The sequence below is a fragment of the Haematobia irritans genome, chromosome 1 (genome assembly GCF_050003625.1).
Source record: "Haematobia irritans isolate KBUSLIRL chromosome 1, ASM5000362v1, whole genome shotgun sequence".
In the NCBI taxonomy this organism is placed as follows: Eukaryota; Metazoa; Arthropoda; class Insecta; order Diptera; family Muscidae; genus Haematobia; species Haematobia irritans.
In genome coordinates this window covers 16394320-16413276 of record NC_134397.1, presented here as the reverse complement: position 1 = coordinate 16413276, position 18957 = coordinate 16394320, and the positions used below count along the sequence as shown (strand labels likewise).

The following is an 18957-nucleotide window of genomic DNA, read 5'->3' as shown; positions in this document are numbered from 1 at the left end:
AGGATTCAGTTTATGTCTTGGCATCAGCCATTAGAGAAATGATGCAAAATGAAACAATAACAGAACCACCGAAGAATTGTGATGATTCTGGAGTTAATTGGGAATCAGGTAAAGATATGTTTGAGAATTAATATTCTCTACGATCCAATCACCATGGTTAGTCAACCCTCTTGATTTTGCTGAGCGATTTACTTTCACGGTTGCCTCTCAAGCCAAAAATAATCTACCAAAGTATGGAGCAAATTTTACCAAAAAACTACTAAGCAAAAAAAAATTTATTATGTCAAAATTTTATTTCTATAGAAAATATTGTCAAAATTTTATTTCTATAAAAAATTTTGTCAAAATTTTATTTCCATAGAAAATTTTGTTAAAATTTTGTTTCTATACAAACAACACCTTGTCAATATTTTACTTGTAAAGAAAATTTTGTTAAAATTTTATTTCTATAGAACATTTTGTCAAAATTTTACCTCTATAGAAAATTTTGTCAAAATTTTATTTCTATAGAAAATTTTGTCAAAGTTTTATTTCTATAGCAAATTTTGTCAAAGTTTTATTTCTAGAGAAAATTTTGTCAAAGTTTTATTTCTATAGAACATTTTGTCAAAATTTTATTTTTATAGAAAATGTTGTCAAAAATTTATTTCTATCGAAAATTTTGTCAAAATTTTATTTCTATAGAAAATTTTGTCAAAAATTTATTTCTATAGAAAATTTTGTCAAAATTTCTATAGAAAATTTTGTCAAAATTTTATTTCTATAGAAAATTTGTCAAAATTTCTATAGAAAATTTGTCAAAATTTCTATAGAAAATTTTGTCAAAAATTTATTTCTATAGAAAATTTTGTCAAAATTTTATTTCTATAGAAAATTAAGTCAAAATTTTATTTCTATAAATATTTTTGTCAAAATGTTATTTCTATAAAAAATTTTGTCAAAATTTTATTTCTATAGAAAATTTTGTCAACATTTTATTTCTATAGAAAATTTTGTCAAAATTTTATTTATTTTTTTGGGAGAAATATTTTGCAAAATCTAAAAACTTTATTTTATTTCTATCGAAAATTTTGTCAAAATTTCTATAGAAAATTTTGTCAAAATTTTATTTCTATAGAAAATTTTGTCAAAAATTTATTTCTATAGAAAATTTTGTCAAAATTTTATTTCTATACAAAATTAAGTCAAAATTTTATTTCTATAAATAATTTTGTCAAAATTTTATTTCTATTGAAAATTTTGTCAACATTTTATTTCTATTGAAAATTTTGTCAACATTTTATTTCTATAGAAAATTTTGTCAAAAATTTTATTTCTATAGAAAATTTTGTCAAAAATTTTATTTCTATAGAAAATTTTTTCAAAAATTTTATTTCCATAGAAAATTTTTTCAAAAATTTTATTTATTTTTTTGGGAGGAATATTTTGCAAAATCTACCAAAACATAAAAAATTCTACCAATTTTCAAAACAGTAAAAATCCACCAATTTTGGTAGAATTCTACCAAATGTGGCAACTGTGTTTATTTACCAAATACAAGAATTAAATCAATCTATTTCCATATTTCCAGGATATGGGGACACTTTCGATTTTAAGCGGAGAATTTTGAATTTTTACTTATCCCATTGCTTCACTTGTCCTTATTGAGGCTCCGTGGTGCAATGGTTAGCATGCCCGCCTTGCATACACAAGGTCGTGGGTTCGATTCCTGCTTCGACCGAACACCAAAAAGTTTTTCAGCGGTAGATTATCCCACCTCAGTAATGCCGCTGACATTTCTTAGGGTTTCACTGCAATGTGGAACGCCGTTCGGACTCAGCTATAAAAAGGAGATCCCTTGTCATTGAGCTTAACATGGAATCGGGCAGCACTCAGTGATAAGAGAGAAGTTCACCAATGTGGTGTCACAATGGACTGAATAGTCTAAGTGAGCCTGATACATCGGGCTGCCACCTAACCTAACCTATTGAGGCTCCGGAAGTTTCCTACAAGTTTCTGTGCCAGTGTCTAGCATTATATTTTAGAAGAAACAAGATACTGGGTTCTTATTTCTTTCAGACTATTACCTATTTGTGAAAATGCAGCCGGAGAAATATACTCGCTTTCTTCAAGGCCACTGGATGGAGGACTTAGGCAAAGGGGACACTAGACAAATGTGATGAGATGAAACCGAATGGAATAGAATCAGTCGAGGAGGGGAATGAATCCATTTTGTTTTTAGAATCAGGAGATTCGCTATAAAAATATTCACTTATAAGAAAATTCTATAGAACCAAAGTCCATTTGTCCCTAAAAATTGGAATTGTAAATCATCTTCGACGATTTGTAACTAGGCTATAAAGCTTCGATGTTTTTATAGCTTGAATATAAAGACAAAACGGTTTAGAACGCTTTTTACTTGAAATAATCGATAATTTTTACTAGAACTCAAGATTGAATTTGAAATTTCCATTTGTTGTTAAAATGTTTGTGAAGGACTTTGATATTACATTAAGAAAACAGATGAAAAATAAATTATGTTTAGTGTCCTAGTATAAAATACTCTAAATTTAAATTGAAAGGTGACTTGCTCTTAAATATATCATTTTTGCAATTTTCCGCTTCTTTGGATCGGAACTCGAGCAGGAATATATTCTTTTTGTCTGTTACTTATCATAACGTGGATATCTTACGTTTCAAAGGCGAAGTGTCATTCAGATTTCAGGTTCATATCAAATACATTACAATATCTGAGAAATTATTAAATGACTAACATGACGCTGTAATAAAACCACAACTAAAATGGATTGAAAACAACTGCAATTCTGTTATTTATAAAAATGTTAAAATAAAATCGACTCGATGGATATAAAATCAGCGTTTTGCAGTACACTCATTGTCTTGACGACTCATAAAAAATATTAAAAGAGAATTCATTATTGACATTGCAATATTGGAATGATAGATTTGAACCCATGATATTTCGTTTGGGGAAATAAAATTTGGACAAAATTTTCTATAGAAATAAAATTTTGATAAAATTTTCTATAGAAATAAAATTTTGATAAAATATTCTACAGAAATAAAATTTTGACAAAATTTTCTAAGAAAAAAATTTTTAACAAAATTTTCTATAGTAATAAAATTTTGACAAAATGTTTCTATAGAAATAAAAATTTTTAACAAAATTTTCTATAGAAATAAAATTTTGACAAAATTTTTCTATAGAAATAATAAAAATTTCTATAGAAATAATATCTTGAAAAAATTTTCTATAGAAATAAAAACAATCACAGAAAAGAAGTGAAATTTTGCATTTTTAATGTATGAAATGCCAAAATAGTAATAAATATTTACTGCTGCGAATGTCATGTTTTTCGATAAATTAGTCACAATAAATTGCTATTGTGAATCGAAGAAGCGTCACTTTATCAAAATACAATCTGGCAACATCGGCACGACTTGCACTCAAAGATAATTGAGAAGAAGATGCAGTCTTGTCATAGCAAAACTGAAGCACCAGAGGACTCTGCCAACAAAATATCATAAAGTTTGCGTCGACGTGTCTCTCAAATGTACTGCCGTTTGCGTCGGAAAATATCATAACATTTGTGTTTTTCATAAATTTCTGAATAAAATCCCACAAAAGCAATACCAAAACGATTGTATAAAATTAAAACGTATGTGTATATTAAAGCGAATATTCATTATGGTTTTATGTGAATATTGCCGTTTAAATTTATTCCTGGGCAGAGCTGCTTTGGAAAAAAATGACAAATAAAACAATTTTTTTCTCATAGCCCTCTACACCTTGACATTTGTTTTCTCTTTATAAGAGCACAATGCTTAATCTTGTTATACTCAATTATCTTTGTTGCACTGATGAGATGTTCTGGATAGCCCATACAAATGTTGCATCCAGTGCTAACAGAAAAAACTAACTTTTTGATGAGCATTACCTTTGGTATAGGAAGGACCATCTAAAGAATTGACCTTCAATCCTTTTAATAAAGTTGGTCATAACTGTGCGCAAGCTCCTGGATTTTCTATAATTTCTCAACTTTCTCAAGCAATAAACTATTAGGAATTTTCCTTGTCTTCAATAAATTTTCGAGACATGACACTTTTTCCAAATAAATGTTGCAGCAACATGTCTCACTAATAATTACCAAATTTGTTATCACAACCAATTTATTTATAGTACAAACTTTCTGTCGGTTTCCAAGACAATTTTAAAAAATAAATCTGGAAACACAACAGTACGGAAGAGAATGAAAGTTGATTTTAATTAATAGATTTATAACAACCAATATTTGGTCGTGAGTACTAGCATTTGACTGTATTGATATTTTATTGGTTATAAGTAAAAGAAATAACTGACATATGGTTCATAGAACTAAAACTAATAAGCCTCAACTATCTTTTTATTGTCGTGATCGAATTTCAACCAAACCTTTCTCTGGGTGTACAGAATTAAATTTTGACAAAATTTTCTATAGAAATAAAATTTTGTTGTTGTTTTTGATTTCAGTTTAAAATTATACATTGACTAAACTACAAGTGTAGCTTAACCAACAGAGGAAAATAATGTTTGTCAAATTTATTTGGGCAAAGCCCTATAGACTGCAAGATGGTTGGATGGACGCACGCCGGCTATCATGTAAAACATTTTTTTTGAAGGTTCAAGTGTTGTTCACTTTTGGTTTTAGGTTATGTGGCAGCCCGATGTATCAGGCTCACTTAGACTATTCAGTCCATTGTGATACAATACACTTGGTTTTAGTGAACTTCCTGAATTTATTCTGATAATTGGTTGATAGTTTTGCTACAAGTAGTGGATGCTGATGAGGAATGTGGTAATTCCGAAACATGCTTCAATCCAACCATCTTGCAGTCTATAGGGCTTTTCCCAAATAAATTTGACAAACATTCTTTTCCTCTGTTGGTTAAGCTACACTTGTAGTTTAGTCAATGCATGAAATCAAAAACAACAACAATGATTAAAGAAAAAAACAACAATAACAAAACAAAACAAATAAAATGTTGACAAAATTTTCTATAGAAATAAAATTTTGGCAAAATTTTCTATAGAAATAAATTTTTGACAAAATTTTCTATAGAAATAAAATCTTGGCAAAATGTTCTATAGAAATAAAAATTTGTCAACATTTTCTATATAAATAAAATTTTTACAAAATTTTCTATAGAAATAAAATTTTGACAAAATTTTCTATAGAAATAAAATTTTGACAAAATTTTCTATAGAAATAAAATTTTGACAATATTTTCTATAGAAATAAAATTTTGACAACATTTTCTATAGAAATAAAATTTTGACAACATTTTCTATATAAATAAAATTTTTACATAATTTTCCATAGAAATAAAATTTTAACAAAATTTTCTATAGAAATTAAATTTTGACAAAATTTTCTATAGAAATAAAATAAAATATAGAAATAAAATTTTGACAAAATTTTCTATAGAAATAAAATAAAATATAGAAATAAATTTTGACAAAATTTTTTATAGAAATAAAATGTTGCGAATAGTTTCTATAGAAATAAAATTTTGAGAAAATTTCTATAGAAAGAAAATTTTCCATAGAAATAAAATTTTAACAAAATGTTCTATAAAAATAAAATTTTGAAAAAAATTTCTATAAAAATAAAATTTTGAAAAAATGTTCTATAGAAACAATTTTTTTATAAAAATAAAATATCGACAAAATTTTCTATAGAAATGAAGTTTTGACAAAATATTTTTTTTTGTTTGGTACCTTTTTTGGTAAAATTTTCTCTAAATTTTAGTAGATTATTTTTGGCTCGAGTGGCAACCGTCGTAAATATCGACATTTCAAAAAGTGTAGTAAAATTTAGTTCAATTTTCGTACGTAGTAGATAGTTCCCTTTTCCCATAAAACAGTTTTTTCTGTGTGATTCTACTAAATACTGTTTTTCCAATCCAACTAAATATTATTTCCTACATTATTCCTTAGGTAAACGTCTATTCCATTATTTAAAGACACGTAATATAACTGGTGAAACTGGGCAAGTGGCTTTTGATGACAATGGAGATCGCATCTATGCGGGATACGATGTTATCAACATGAGACCCAAACAAAAAAGACATGTTGTTGGTAAATTCTACTATGATACGGTAAGAATGATCAAATGTTTAAGGGAAGTTATGGTCAAGCTAGGCAAATATTTGACTATAATCAGTATCAAACTGTAGTGAAACCTTCCAAAGTTGGACCCTTAAAAAAACGGACACCTCTATATAATCACATTAAAATTAACCTCTCATAACAAATTTAGGTGACCATGGGTGTCCAATTCTAAGAGGTTTCATTGTAGAACTTTTTTGAAATAACTGAAGAAGTTATCCACTATGTGCAAAAAAATATTCGATGATTTTGTGTCAAATATTAGTCCAGTGTGACCATGTCTTAATATGTACAAAAATGAGGTTTCCACTTTTTTTTTGTAGGTTTTTATGTGGTTTCCATTTTTATCGCTCCATTTGATCTATTTTTTTTTATGTTCAGAATAAAGCTCAAATGCGTTTGAAGATCGATGACGGTCAAATTATATGGCCTGGTCGACAAAAGAAAAAACCTGAGGGTATAATGATACCTACACATCTCAAAGTATTGACAATTGAGGAAAAACCATTTGTCTATGTGAGACGTTTGACAGATGATGAAGTAAATTGTATGGACGATGAAGTGCCATGTCCTTTATTCAACAATACAAATGGAGTTGGTAAGTATATAGAAGATGTTTAGTAGCTATAATTGATACATGTACCTACACTATAAAAACAAGAGCAAACATTTAATTGTGATAGAATTCCTTCATGCAGATTGAACCATGCTGACACTTCTTTAAATGAATGTCTTCACTAGAGTGGCTAAAATACGTCTTTCCGTTAGGTGGTCGCATATATGCATTTGTATATAAAAATACTGTTTATAGCAACTTTTCAAAAAGGAGCTTTTAGAATTCCGCGTAAGTGTTGCCAGTATTAGGGATTTTCCCCCAAATTTGGAATATTTTTTTGTACATGAGGACGATATTTTTAATTTGGGGATTTGGTGGGGAACTTACAGAAATTTTGAGATTTTTCGAAATCTGTTCAGAATAATAGTTATATCAATGATTTTCAAAAAAATCTGAAATTATACAATTATTATTCGAGCTTTATGGACAGATATAGATTAAGGAACATGGTTAATAGAGCCATTGAAAAGAAAACGCCAGATACAAATCTATACACGCCTGGACTGTACATGTTTCGGTTCGGGCGAATGAACCTTTCCACAGCCTTTAGTATAGATCTGGCTGGGAGAGATAACTCAATTTTGGGCCCTTTATGCTAACTCCTTATGGAGAAAACATTTGGGAAATTTCCTCTTACAAATTGAAATATCTTCCCCCACTGTACATCATCTTTTCATATAACTTACAAGTCCCTTAATCTTATTTTTATTTCGTTTTTGTTACATAGTAATGCAACAACACGAAATTTATCTCTAGAAAGCTAATTTGTTAGAATTCACCTAAGTGGTGAACAGTCGAACAATGCTTATTGCTTCTACAGTCAACTACAACATATGACAATTAACAGAAACTGGTTTCCAGGGGGGTTACTCTGTATTGCGATACGAAAGCAAATGCGATGCGATAGTTAAATGCGTTAAGAGTACAATTCGGTACTCTGTATCACTTGCGCAAACGCTTTCGCAAAGTAAACTGAAAATATGGTAACGCTTTAGCAAAATAAAGCGAAAATATGACAACGCTGGCTGCACAATGTAAACAATAACGAAAATGATAAAAAGAAATGTCAAAAAATTGTAAATAAAAACATTTTAAACAATCTTCCGTTCGGTGTGTGTGTTTTTAAAACTTGCTAATCGTTTATAACAAAAACTAATAATTATGGATTCGATAGCGTTATGGTTTGAAGAAAATGAACATGAACGAATTACAAGAAGAATTTTGCGAGATCGGTCAAATATACTCTCCCTAAGTGACCACGGGTAAGAAAATGGAAACTCAAATTATGTGGCAAACGTTTTCGAATATTTCATTTTTATAGATTTATACAAAATTTTCGTCTTAATAAAGATGCGTTTATGTATGTATTAAACGCTATTAAAGACGACCTCGTCGTTCCAAATAAATCCACAGCCATTCCAACTCCAATAAAAGTGGCCGCTGCTTTGAAATTGCTTGGACAAGGTGGTTATCTACACCAAATCGGCCAAGACCATCTTTTAGGACTATCAGAGCAATCTATGTCGCGCTGCTTAAAAGAAGTTTGCGAGGTGATTGAACGAATACTTTGTCCCAAGCACATACAATTTGAGGTAACTGCGGAAGAGACCATAAAGTCTACCAAAGTTTGGAACGGACGTTGCTGTGTCTGTAACTTTTTTGGTTTTTCCCTAAAACAATAAACAATTTAGATACAAATATAAAAATTTAATTGTGCTTACTTACATATTTGTTACTTTGCGATTGCTATTTTGTTTGCGCACGATTTTTGCGATCAACGAACGAGTTTGACATACGCTTTCGCATTATAGAGTGCGGTGATGCCAGATTTGCGAAAACTAGATGCGCAAGGTAGATACGAAAACGAATTACTGAGTACCAATTACTCGATTCGCGACAATTTTTCTTACGCATCGCAATACAGAGTAACCCCCAGGATACAACAACAATTCTAACGCGTACATTAGTCGTGTTTTTCCTAGTTTTACGACGGGCTCATCGTTGCTTATTATATTACATGTTAGCCTGATACCGAAACAGGCAATTGACGTCCAAATGCATTATATCTAATTATACAATTATTATTCGAGCTTTATGGACAAATCTGAAATATTTTGGGGATTTTTGGGGACAAAAGCATCCCAATTTGGGGACAAAAGCATCCAAATTTGGGGACAAGAGCCAGCGAAATACGGCATAGTGTTGTGAAAGTAACGAGTAGTTGATTACAAGTACTCGTTGCTGACTAATTTTTTGAGTACTCGTTACTAGTAAATGAGTACTCAATATCTCCAATACCAGTTTTTTTTTCTTCTGACGGCAAGCAAGTTGGCGGTTTGGAAGTAAAATTCTTGACTTCTTGGAAAATATTAATTCAAGTTTTGGAAAATCGTTTTATCAGTTAAAATGACACGAAAAGGATATATGGATTCACCTCTGAATAAAGTGAAAAATGTATCTGATTTCTCAAAAACGTTTGCATTTGAAAAAATTTGCATTTAGTGTAGGTGGGAGCTTTAATTTAAAGAATCACATGGATACCAAAAATCAAACTGTTCATTGGATACAACGTCTCATGCGAATAGTTAAACAATAATGTGGACTTCAGCTGGTTCAATCCAATTGTTTGTTTTATTCCAATGTTGTTGTTTTATTCAAAAACCCTCGGAAAATTTAAACATTGGATCTCACAATATAAATGATCACTAAATATTTGCATCCACTGTCAATGGTAGAAAATGATGGATTTAAAAAGTTTTCAAATTGCAAGCATCAGTAATACACAATGCCATCTAGATATACCCTGAAGAAAAAAATACCGGATAGTGAATACAAAGTTGGCTCTACAAATTTGAATGATTTGTGGAAATCTTTTTCTAACGAGACCCATATATCTACAAAAGCACATTTTATAACACTAGAATAAAACTGGAGAATGTAATCTGTTTTTCTATACTGTTTTTAAATTTTAAAAAGAAGAAAATTTTACTAAAATTACCCACAATGTAACGAGTACTCAATTCAAAAGTAACGAGTAGTCAAAAGTAATCAAAATTTACAACACTAATACTGCCCTAAACTGCTTCGCCCTCTCAAGAGTTTGGTTAGGATAGAAGGTATATAGGTAATAGTAGTTCCCCTTAGTAACGCCCCCTCTCACAGAACTGGCCCGTTTTCAATGAACAAAAACTAATAAACAATTTTCTATTTTCAGAAAATGATTACTGCTGTCGCGGCTATTGCATTGATCTACTTAAGGCTCTATCACAGCGTATAAATTTCACATTTGAACTTGGTCTCTCACCGGATGGACAATTTGGCCATTATATATTGAAAAATTCCACAAGTGGCACAGTACTCTCAACACCACCGAAAAAAGAATGGACCGGTCTCATTGGAGAACTGGTGAATGAAAGAGCCGACATGATTGTAGCACCATTGACCATTAATCCAGAGCGTGCGGAATATATTGAATTTTCGAAGCCATTCAAATATCAAGGCATTACAATACTCGAAAAGAAACCATCACGTTCGAGTACTTTAGTGTCCTTCTTGCAGCCATTTAGCAACACGCTGTGGATATTGGTAGTGGTGTCAGTCCATGTGGTGGCTTTGGTTCTGTATCTATTGGATAGGTAAGCATTGAGAGAAAAGAAAATTTAGCATGGTTTAAATATTCTTTAACTCTCCACTTCTTTGGCTATAAACTAAGTTGAAATTTTTATTAATAATTCTGTTCATTTTAAGTAAATGTAAAGTTCTCTTCCTCCCGGTTTTTAGTCTATCTCTGAAATAGTTTTTTAAGATTTCTCTTTTTTCTCTCTTTCTAACTGAGAATAATTTTTGTAAACGAGTATATATAAAAAGTGGGCATGTTTTTTCTTAATCAAATAATTTTAACACATCTTCTATAAAGAGCACCTATACCTACTAAACGAAGAAAATATTGTCCTATTAATTCTATTCTCCTCTCTCTCTCCGGATTTCTTATCTAGATTTTCTCCCTTTGGCCGTTTTAAACTCTCTCACGTTGATAGCCACGAAGAGAAAGCTTTGAATCTCAGCTCTGCCATATGGTTTGCTTGGGGTGTTCTACTTAACAGTGGCATTGGTGAGGGTACACCACGAAGTTTTTCGGCTCGTGTTTTGGGCATGGTTTGGGCCGGCTTTGCTATGATCATTGTCGCTTCATATACTGCCAACTTGGCTGCTTTCCTCGTGTTAGAGCGTCCAAAAACGAAATTGAGTGGCATTAATGATGCCCGTCTTCGTAATACTATGGAGAATTTAACATGCGCTACTGTCAAAGGATCATCGGTGGATATGTATTTTAGACGTCAAGTGGAATTATCGAATATGTATCGTACCATGGAGGCTAATAATTATGATACTGCCGAGAAGGCCATAGAAGATGTTAAAAAAGGGTAAGTATTTGAAAAGGATTTGAAGTCAAACAGGAATCTAATGGTTTCCCCTTTTTCAATAGGAAATTAATGGCTTTTATATGGGACTCATCACGTTTGGAATATGAAGCTTCCAAAGATTGCGAGTTGGTAACTGCCGGAGAACTTTTTGGCCGCAGTGGCTATGGTATTGGATTACAAAAGGGTTCCCCCTGGACAGATTCAGTGACATTAACAATTCTGGAGTTTCATGAAAGTGAGTAATTAAGAAAGTATATCTAGAATAAATAGGCTTTTTCCCAAGAACTAGGGACCCCCACACGGTTGCAACTCGAGCCAAAAATAATCTAACAAAATTTGGAGAAATTTTTAACAAAAACTTATCAAACTAAAAAAAAACAAGATCTTATTTTGCAATATTTTATTTCAATAGAAATTATCAAAATTTTATTTCTATAGAAAATATTCTCAAAATTTTATTTGTATAGAAAATGTTGTCAACATTTTATTCCTATAGAAAATTTTTTCAAAATTTTATTTCTATAAAAATTGTTGTGAATTTTTTTTTCTATAGAAAATGTTATCAATTTTTTTTCTATAGGAAATTTTGTCAACATTTTATTTCATAAGAAATTTTGTTATAATTTTATTTCTATAGAAAATTTTGTCAAAATTTTATTTCTATAGAAAATTTTGTCAAAATTTTATTTCTATACAAAATTTAATCAAAATTTTATTTCTATAGAAAATTTTGTCAATATTTTATTTCTATACAAAATTTTATTTCTATAGAAAATTTTGTCAAAATTTTATTTCTATAGAAAATTTTGTCAAAATTTTATTTCTATAGAAAATTTTGTCAAAATTTTATTTCTATAGAAAATTTTGTCAAAATTTTTTTTCCATAGAAAATTTGAAAAAAAAATTTTCTATAAAAATTTTGTAAAAATTTTATTTCAATAGAAAATTTTGTAAAAATTTTATTTCTATAGAAAATTTTGTAAAAAATTTATTTCCATAGAAAATTTTGTCAAAAATTTATTTCCATAGAAAATTTTGTCAAAATTTTATTTCCATAGAGAATTTGAAAAAAATTATTTATATAGAAAATTTTGTCAAAATTTTATTTCTATAGAAAATGTCAACATTTTATTTCCGTAGAAAATTTGTCAAAATTTTATTTCCGTAGAAAATTTGTCAAAACTTTATTTCTATAGAAAATTTTGTCAAAATTTTATTTCCATAGAAAATTTTGTCAAAATTTTATTTCTATAGAAAATTTTTGTCAAAATTTTATTTCCATAGAAAATTTGAAAAAATTTTATTTCAATAAAAAATTTTGTCAAAATTTTATTTCTATAGAAAATTTTGTCAAAATTTTATTTCTATAGAAAATTTTGTCAAAATTTTATTTCTATAGAAAATTTTGTCAAAATTTTATTTCTATAGAAAATTTTGTCAAAATTTTATTTCTATAGAAAATTTTGTCAAAATTTTATTTCTATAGAAAATTTTGTCAAAATTTTATTGCTATAGAAAATTTTGTCAAAATTTTATTTCTATAGAAAATTTTGTCAAAATTTTATTTCTATAGAAAATTTGTGAAGTACCACATCGTTGGAGAGGAATATTTTGCAAAATCTACCAAAACATAAACAATTCTACCAATCTACAAATCTACCATTTTTGTAGAATTCTACCAACTGTGGCAACCGTGATCTCCCATGGTTCAATGGTTAACATGGCCACCTTGTATACAAAGGATCCCAGTTTTGACGAGCCACCAAAAATTTTTCCACAGTGGTTTAGACCCTCTCAGTAATGCTGGTGATATTTCTGAGGGTTTCAAAGCTTCTCTAAGTGATTTCACTGCAATGTGAAATCCTTTTTATAGTCGTTCGGACTCGGCTATACCTAAAAAGGAGAACCCTGGTCATTGAGATAAGCATGGGGCAGTACTTAGTGATAAGAGAGAATTTCACCATTGTGGTATCCCAATGGACTGAATAGTCTAAGTGAGCCTGAAATAATTGATTGTCACTATATTTAAACTAACCTAAGATCTACGTCCATTTTCTTATCAATTATGGCGCATATTTTTTCTGTCTTTTTTTATTTTAGGTGGTTTTATGGAAGCCCTAGATAAAGCCTGGATATTTCATGGTAATGCCCAACAATGTGAACAATTTGAGAAGACACCAAATACTTTGGGCCTTAAGAATATGGCTGGAGTATTCATATTAGTTGCAGCTGGAGTAGCTATAGGTGTAGGCCTAATAATCATCGAAGTGATATATAAACGCCATCAAGTGAAAAAGCAGAAACGAATGGATATAGCAAGGCATGCTGCAGCCAAATGGCGAGGAACCATAGAGGTAAGTGAAACCGGATAAATTAGAGATTATGGAATGCAATCTATACAAGGAAAAAAGGTGGCATAAGGACGTAGAATCAATCACAAACAAAAAATTAAGATCGAACGATTTAGTTGGTCATAGGCTTGCATTCAAATATAGGCTTTGGTAGTTTTGTACATTTTTGGTACTTTTTGAGTACACAAGTACAATGTCTTAAATGATCTTCTTTTAAATAAAATAAAACCGAAAACTACATCAAGACCAGCGTTACCGTCGCAGTTACCACGTTTGAAGAAAATTTTACCGCAATCTAGCAAATTAAAAAAATCTTATCTTCACGTTTTTTGATCAAATCTGTGTGGTTAGTATGAAAAAAATGTTTTGTTCTTCGAATGAATGACCCCTCCTATTAGTGATAGTTTTTTGGGTGTATACGAGGGCGGTTCGGAAACTTCTTAGCCTATCAATGAAAGAGAATAGTTAGTTTTTCAAAAATATTTTTATTTTTCAATATAATCTCCTGAAACTTCAATACACTCGTTGCCACAATACAACCGTTGCCATAACTATACCAGCCGATTGAATTGTTTTTGCCTTCTTTGGGGCACTTCCTCCAGCTTCAGTCCATTGTTTGGATTGTTCTTTCACGCACTTTTATTCGTGGATCATTTAATACCATATTATGAACTTTGGCTACAATTTCTTTTGTTTTTGCTGTTTTTGGACGTCCACTACGTGGTTCATCTTTAATGCTTGTACGACCACGTTTAAATTCAGCAACCCAATTTTTTACTGTTGCATATGAAGGAGCACTTTCACCTAACACATTTACCATATCATTATGAAATTCTTGTCCCGATAAACCTTTTTTATGTAAATATTTAATGACAGCACGCATTTCTAATTTTTCCATTGTAAAAAAATTCCGGATGCGTCTTTTTTGAACACCTGTTTCTATATGAAGGAATTGCCTGATCGAAACAAAATTTAACATGTGTTCATAACAGAGATGGAAGTTTCCAAAACACTGAACTTTTTTCTGTTTATACCGCGCTTTTTGTGCTAAGCTAAGAAGTTTCCGAACTGCCCTCGTAAATACCCTTGAATTGTAAATATGTCAAATTTTGTATGTTTTAAAGGGTTTGCCTTACACCAACATGTGCAATTTGCTACTTCTACCAAAAAGGAGAACATACTCACAATCGACTTAGAAGTATAAAATCACACGAAAATTAAAATTTTTAATATATTGAAAAAAATTTCTCAGAAATCTTATTTTTGTAGAAATTTTTCTCCAAATTATATTTCTATACATAATTTTCTCAAAATTTTATTCCGATAGGAAATATTCTCACAATTTTATTTCTATAGAAAATTTTCTCAAAATATTATTTCTATAGAAACTTTTCTCAAAATGTTACTTGTATGAAAACTTTCTCAAAATTTTATTTCTATAGAAAATTTTGGCAAAATTTTATTTCTATAGAAAATGTTCTCAAATTTTTATTTCTACAAAAAATTTTCTAAAAATTTTATTTCTATAAATTTTTTTTTTTTCAAAATTTTATTTCTATAGAAAATTTTCTCAAAATTTTATTTCTATAGAAAATTTTCTCACATTTTATTTCTATAGAAAATTTTATCAAAATTGTATTCCTATTGAAAATATTCTCAAAATTTGATTTCTATAGAAAATTTTCTCAAAATATTATTTCTATAGAAAATTATGTCAAAATTTTACTTCTATAGAAAATTTTCTCAAAATTTTATTTCTATAAAAAATTTTCTCAAATTTTATTTCTATAGAAAATTTTCTCAAAATTGTATTCCTATAGAAAATATTCTCAAAAAACTTTTCTCATAATGTTAATTCTATGAGAACTTTCTCAAAATTTTATTTCTATAGAAAATTTTGGCAAAATTTTATTTCTATAGAAAATTTTGGCAAAATTTTATTTCTATAGAAAATTTTCTCAAAATTTTATTTCTATATAAAATTTTCCCAAAATTTTATTATTATAAAAAATTTTCTCAAAATTTTACTTCTATAGAAAATGTTCGCAAAATTTTATTTCTATAGAAAATTATGTCAAAATTTTACTTCTATAAATTTTATTTTAATTTTATTTCTATAGAAAATGTTCTCAAAATTTTATTTCTATAGAAAATTTTCTCAAATTTTATTTCTATAGAAAATTTTCTCAAATTTTATTTCTATAGAAAATTTTCTCAAAATTGTATTCCTATAGAAAATATTCTCAAAATGTTACTTTTATGAAAACTTTCTCAAAATTTTATTTCTATAGAAAATTTTCTCAAAATGTGACTTTTATGAAAACTTTCTCAAAATTTTATTTCTATAGAAAATTTTATTTCTATAGAAAATTTTCTCAAAATATTATTTCTATAGAAACTTTTCTCACAATGTTACTTTTATGAAAACTTTCTCAAAATTTCATTTCTATAGAAAATTTTCTCAAATTTTATTTCTATAGAAACTTTTCTCAAAATATTATTTCTATAGAAACTTTTCTCAAAATGTTACTTTTATGAAAACTTTCTCAAAATTTTATTTCTATAGAAAATTTTCTCAAAATTTTATTTCTATGTCAAAATTTTATTCCTATAGAAAATTTTCTCAAAAGTTTATTTCCAATCTCAAAATTTTATTTTTATAGAAAATTTTCTCAAAATTTTACTGCTATAGAAAATGTTCTCAAAATTTTATTTCTATAGAAAATTATGTCAAAATTTTACTTCAATAGAAAATTTTCTCAAAATGTTATTTCTATAAAAAATGTTCTCAAAATTTTATTTCTATAGAAAATTGTCAAAATTTTACTTCTATAGGAAATTTTCTCAAAATTTTATTTCTATAAAAAATTTTCTCAAAATTTTATTTCTATAGAAAATTTTCTCAAATTTTATTTCTATAGAAAATTTTCTCAAATTTTATTTCTATAGAAAATTTTCTCAACATTGTATTCCTATAGTAAATATTCTCAAAATTTTATTTCTATAGAAAATTGTCTCAATATATTATTTCTATAGAAACTTTTCTCAAAATGTTACTTCTATGAAAACTTTCTCAAAATTTTATTTCTATAGAAAATTTTCTCAAAATTTTATTTGTATAGAAAATTTTGTCAAAATTTTATTTTTATAGAAAATTTTCTCAAAATTTTACTTCTATAGAAAATTTTCTCAAAATTTTATTTATATAGAAAATTTTGTCACAATTTTATTCCTATAGAAAATTTTCTCAAAATTTTATTTCAATAAAGAATTTTCTCAAAATTTTATTTTTATAAAAAATTTTCTCAAAAATTTATTTCTATATGAAATTTTATCAAAATTGTATTCCTACAGAATTTTTTTTGATTGTATTCCTATAGAAAATATTCTGAAAATTTTATTTCTATAGAAAATTTTCCCAAATTTTTATTTCTAAAAAAATTTTTTTCAAAATTTTATTTCTATAGAAAACTTTCTCAAAATTTTATTTCTACAGAAAATTTTATTTATACAGAAAACTGAAGTACCTCTTGGTTAGAGAGAAATCTACCAAAATATCAAGAATTCAACCAATTTACCAAACAGTAAAAAATCTATCAATTTTTGTAGAATTCTTAGAAGTGTGGCAACCATGGTTATTTCTAGAAAGTGTTACAAAAATTGCAACAAGCCACAAAAGGTAGATCACTGTTATTAAAAAAATGGCACAATTTTTCATATAGAAAATTCAACAATTAATTTAGTCTTTGAAAAATATTTAATTTGTTAAGAATCCAATCAAGTCTTAACGCTATTTTCAAAATAGTAATTATATTACAGTATAAATGAATTTAATCAAAAAGTGGCACAGTATGACAAAAAGTGGCACAAAATAGTAAAAAGTATCACATTTAGTGTTACAACAAAACGGTGGCATAAAAATATCACCGCTTAAAAAAAATGCCAAATTTGACACTAAAGTGGTACAACGGTAACACCGATCAATACCTATCTCCAATGAGTTCTATTTTGAATCTAAAAAAATGTTTATGTATATTTCCTTACAAGTCCTTTCATATTTTCTTTTTCTCTTTTACAGAAACGTAAAACTATACGCACCTCTTTGGCAATGCAACGTCAATACAATGTTGGTCTAAATGCTAATCCTGGAACAATTAGTTATACCGTGGACAAACGTCGATTCCATCGTTTGGGTGTACCTCGAGCTCCAGAAAATGCTTGGACTGGTGACAATGATGTGCTAAGAAATCGCCGTTTTTTGGATCCTACATTAAAACCAAAACATTCGCCAAAAGTACATGCCCCATTATTGGGTAGACTAAGACAACCGGGCAATATAATGCCACCAAAATATTCTCCCGGTTATACAAGTGATGTCTCACATTTGGTGGTCTAATCCAAACACACAACGATGAAAAACAGAAATTTTTAATTAAATGTTATTGTCTGGTGATTAAAAAGAAACATCCTATATATGCCAATAAAACTGAATGTAAATTGTTGTTGTTTATTTTTTAAGTTGTGAAATTTTGTTATATTTTGCTAAGAAAGTCTAAAAATTGTTGGAAGAACTAATTGTGGCTATTTTATTAGAAAAATCACTAAAAATTAATCTAAATAAAAAAAAATAGTAAACAGAACAAAATCTTATAAAACTAAAGGATCTGTCCAAATAAAATGAATATCATCAAATCATATTATTTTCAATTACAATTTCAAAACTAAATCCTTTATCGTTGTATTTAGTTTGGTTTTATTTACAAAAAAAAATTTAATTATCAACTTTATTTTGATCAATTATTATTTTTAGTGATTTTTTATAGACGTGGATGATTATTACTGTAAACGAAGCACACGGGAGTAACTAATTGCTTAAAGAAAGCCGAATTATTGATTTAATTTAATTTTTAAAGTATTTAAGTATTTAATTTATTATAAAAAATAATAAAAACGTTTTTAAAGTTTATTATAACTTTTCTGCTTTTGGGAATGACCGTTTGAAATACAAACCCGCTTTTAAGAACGATTGTAGTCGTCCCTTAGTAATTTAAGTATATTTTTTATTGGATTGTATTTAAATGTTGAGAAAATTCGAAAACATTAAAAACTGAAATAAATGACAGTTAACAAATTATATATAAGATCATTTAAATTATAAAAATTACGATGTCACAAATAAATGTTACTAGAATACATTTAAATTTAATGTGTGTTTTTATTGTAAATTTAGACTGGTTTGACACTTTGCAAGGAAAATATTGGGTACCGAAAAAGTTTTTTGTTGAAAATTCTATAGAAAATTTCGTCAAAAATTTTATTTCTATAAAAAATTTCGTCGAAATTTTATTTCTATAGAAAATTTTGTCGAAATTTTATTTCTAAAGAAAATTTTGTGAAAATTTTATTTCAATAGAAAAT

The 18957-nt window shown here is 28.0% G+C and overlaps 2 protein-coding genes and 1 long non-coding RNA gene across 4 annotated transcripts in view; 2 read left to right on the top strand and 1 right to left on the bottom strand.

The window, feature by feature from the left end:
- Positions 1 to 18740, top strand: part of Nmdar1 (glutamate ionotropic receptor NMDA type subunit 1) — a 47198-nt gene extending 28458 nt beyond the window's left edge. For both annotated transcript variants that reach the window (XM_075289446.1, XM_075289445.1), the window contains exons 7-14: positions 3 to 108; positions 5978 to 6138; positions 6530 to 6746; positions 9979 to 10399; positions 10760 to 11188; positions 11251 to 11423; positions 13289 to 13542; positions 17618 to 18740. In XM_075289446.1, the coding sequence (XP_075145561.1) occupies positions 3 to 108; positions 5978 to 6138; positions 6530 to 6746; positions 9979 to 10399; positions 10760 to 11188; positions 11251 to 11423; positions 13289 to 13542; positions 17618 to 17935 (2079 nt within the window). In that variant the 3' untranslated portion in view covers positions 17936 to 18740. The remainder of the gene's footprint in view (positions 1 to 2; positions 109 to 5977; positions 6139 to 6529; positions 6747 to 9978; positions 10400 to 10759; positions 11189 to 11250; positions 11424 to 13288; positions 13543 to 17617) is intronic.
- Positions 7621 to 8470, top strand: LOC142237668 (uncharacterized). The gene is made up of 2 exons (XM_075309065.1): positions 7621 to 8026; positions 8086 to 8470. The coding sequence occupies exons 1-2, from the start codon at positions 7926 to 7928 to the stop codon at positions 8444 to 8446; spliced, it is 462 nt and encodes a 153-aa protein (XP_075165180.1). The 5' UTR covers positions 7621 to 7925; the 3' UTR covers positions 8447 to 8470.
- Positions 8048 to 8693, bottom strand: LOC142237678 (uncharacterized). Its single transcript, XR_012722545.1, has 2 exons — positions 8490 to 8693; positions 8048 to 8434 (listed from the first exon to the last, which is right to left on the bottom strand). It is a non-coding gene; the product is annotated as an uncharacterized LOC142237678 (long non-coding RNA).
- Positions 18741 to 18957: the final 217 nt, after the last annotated feature.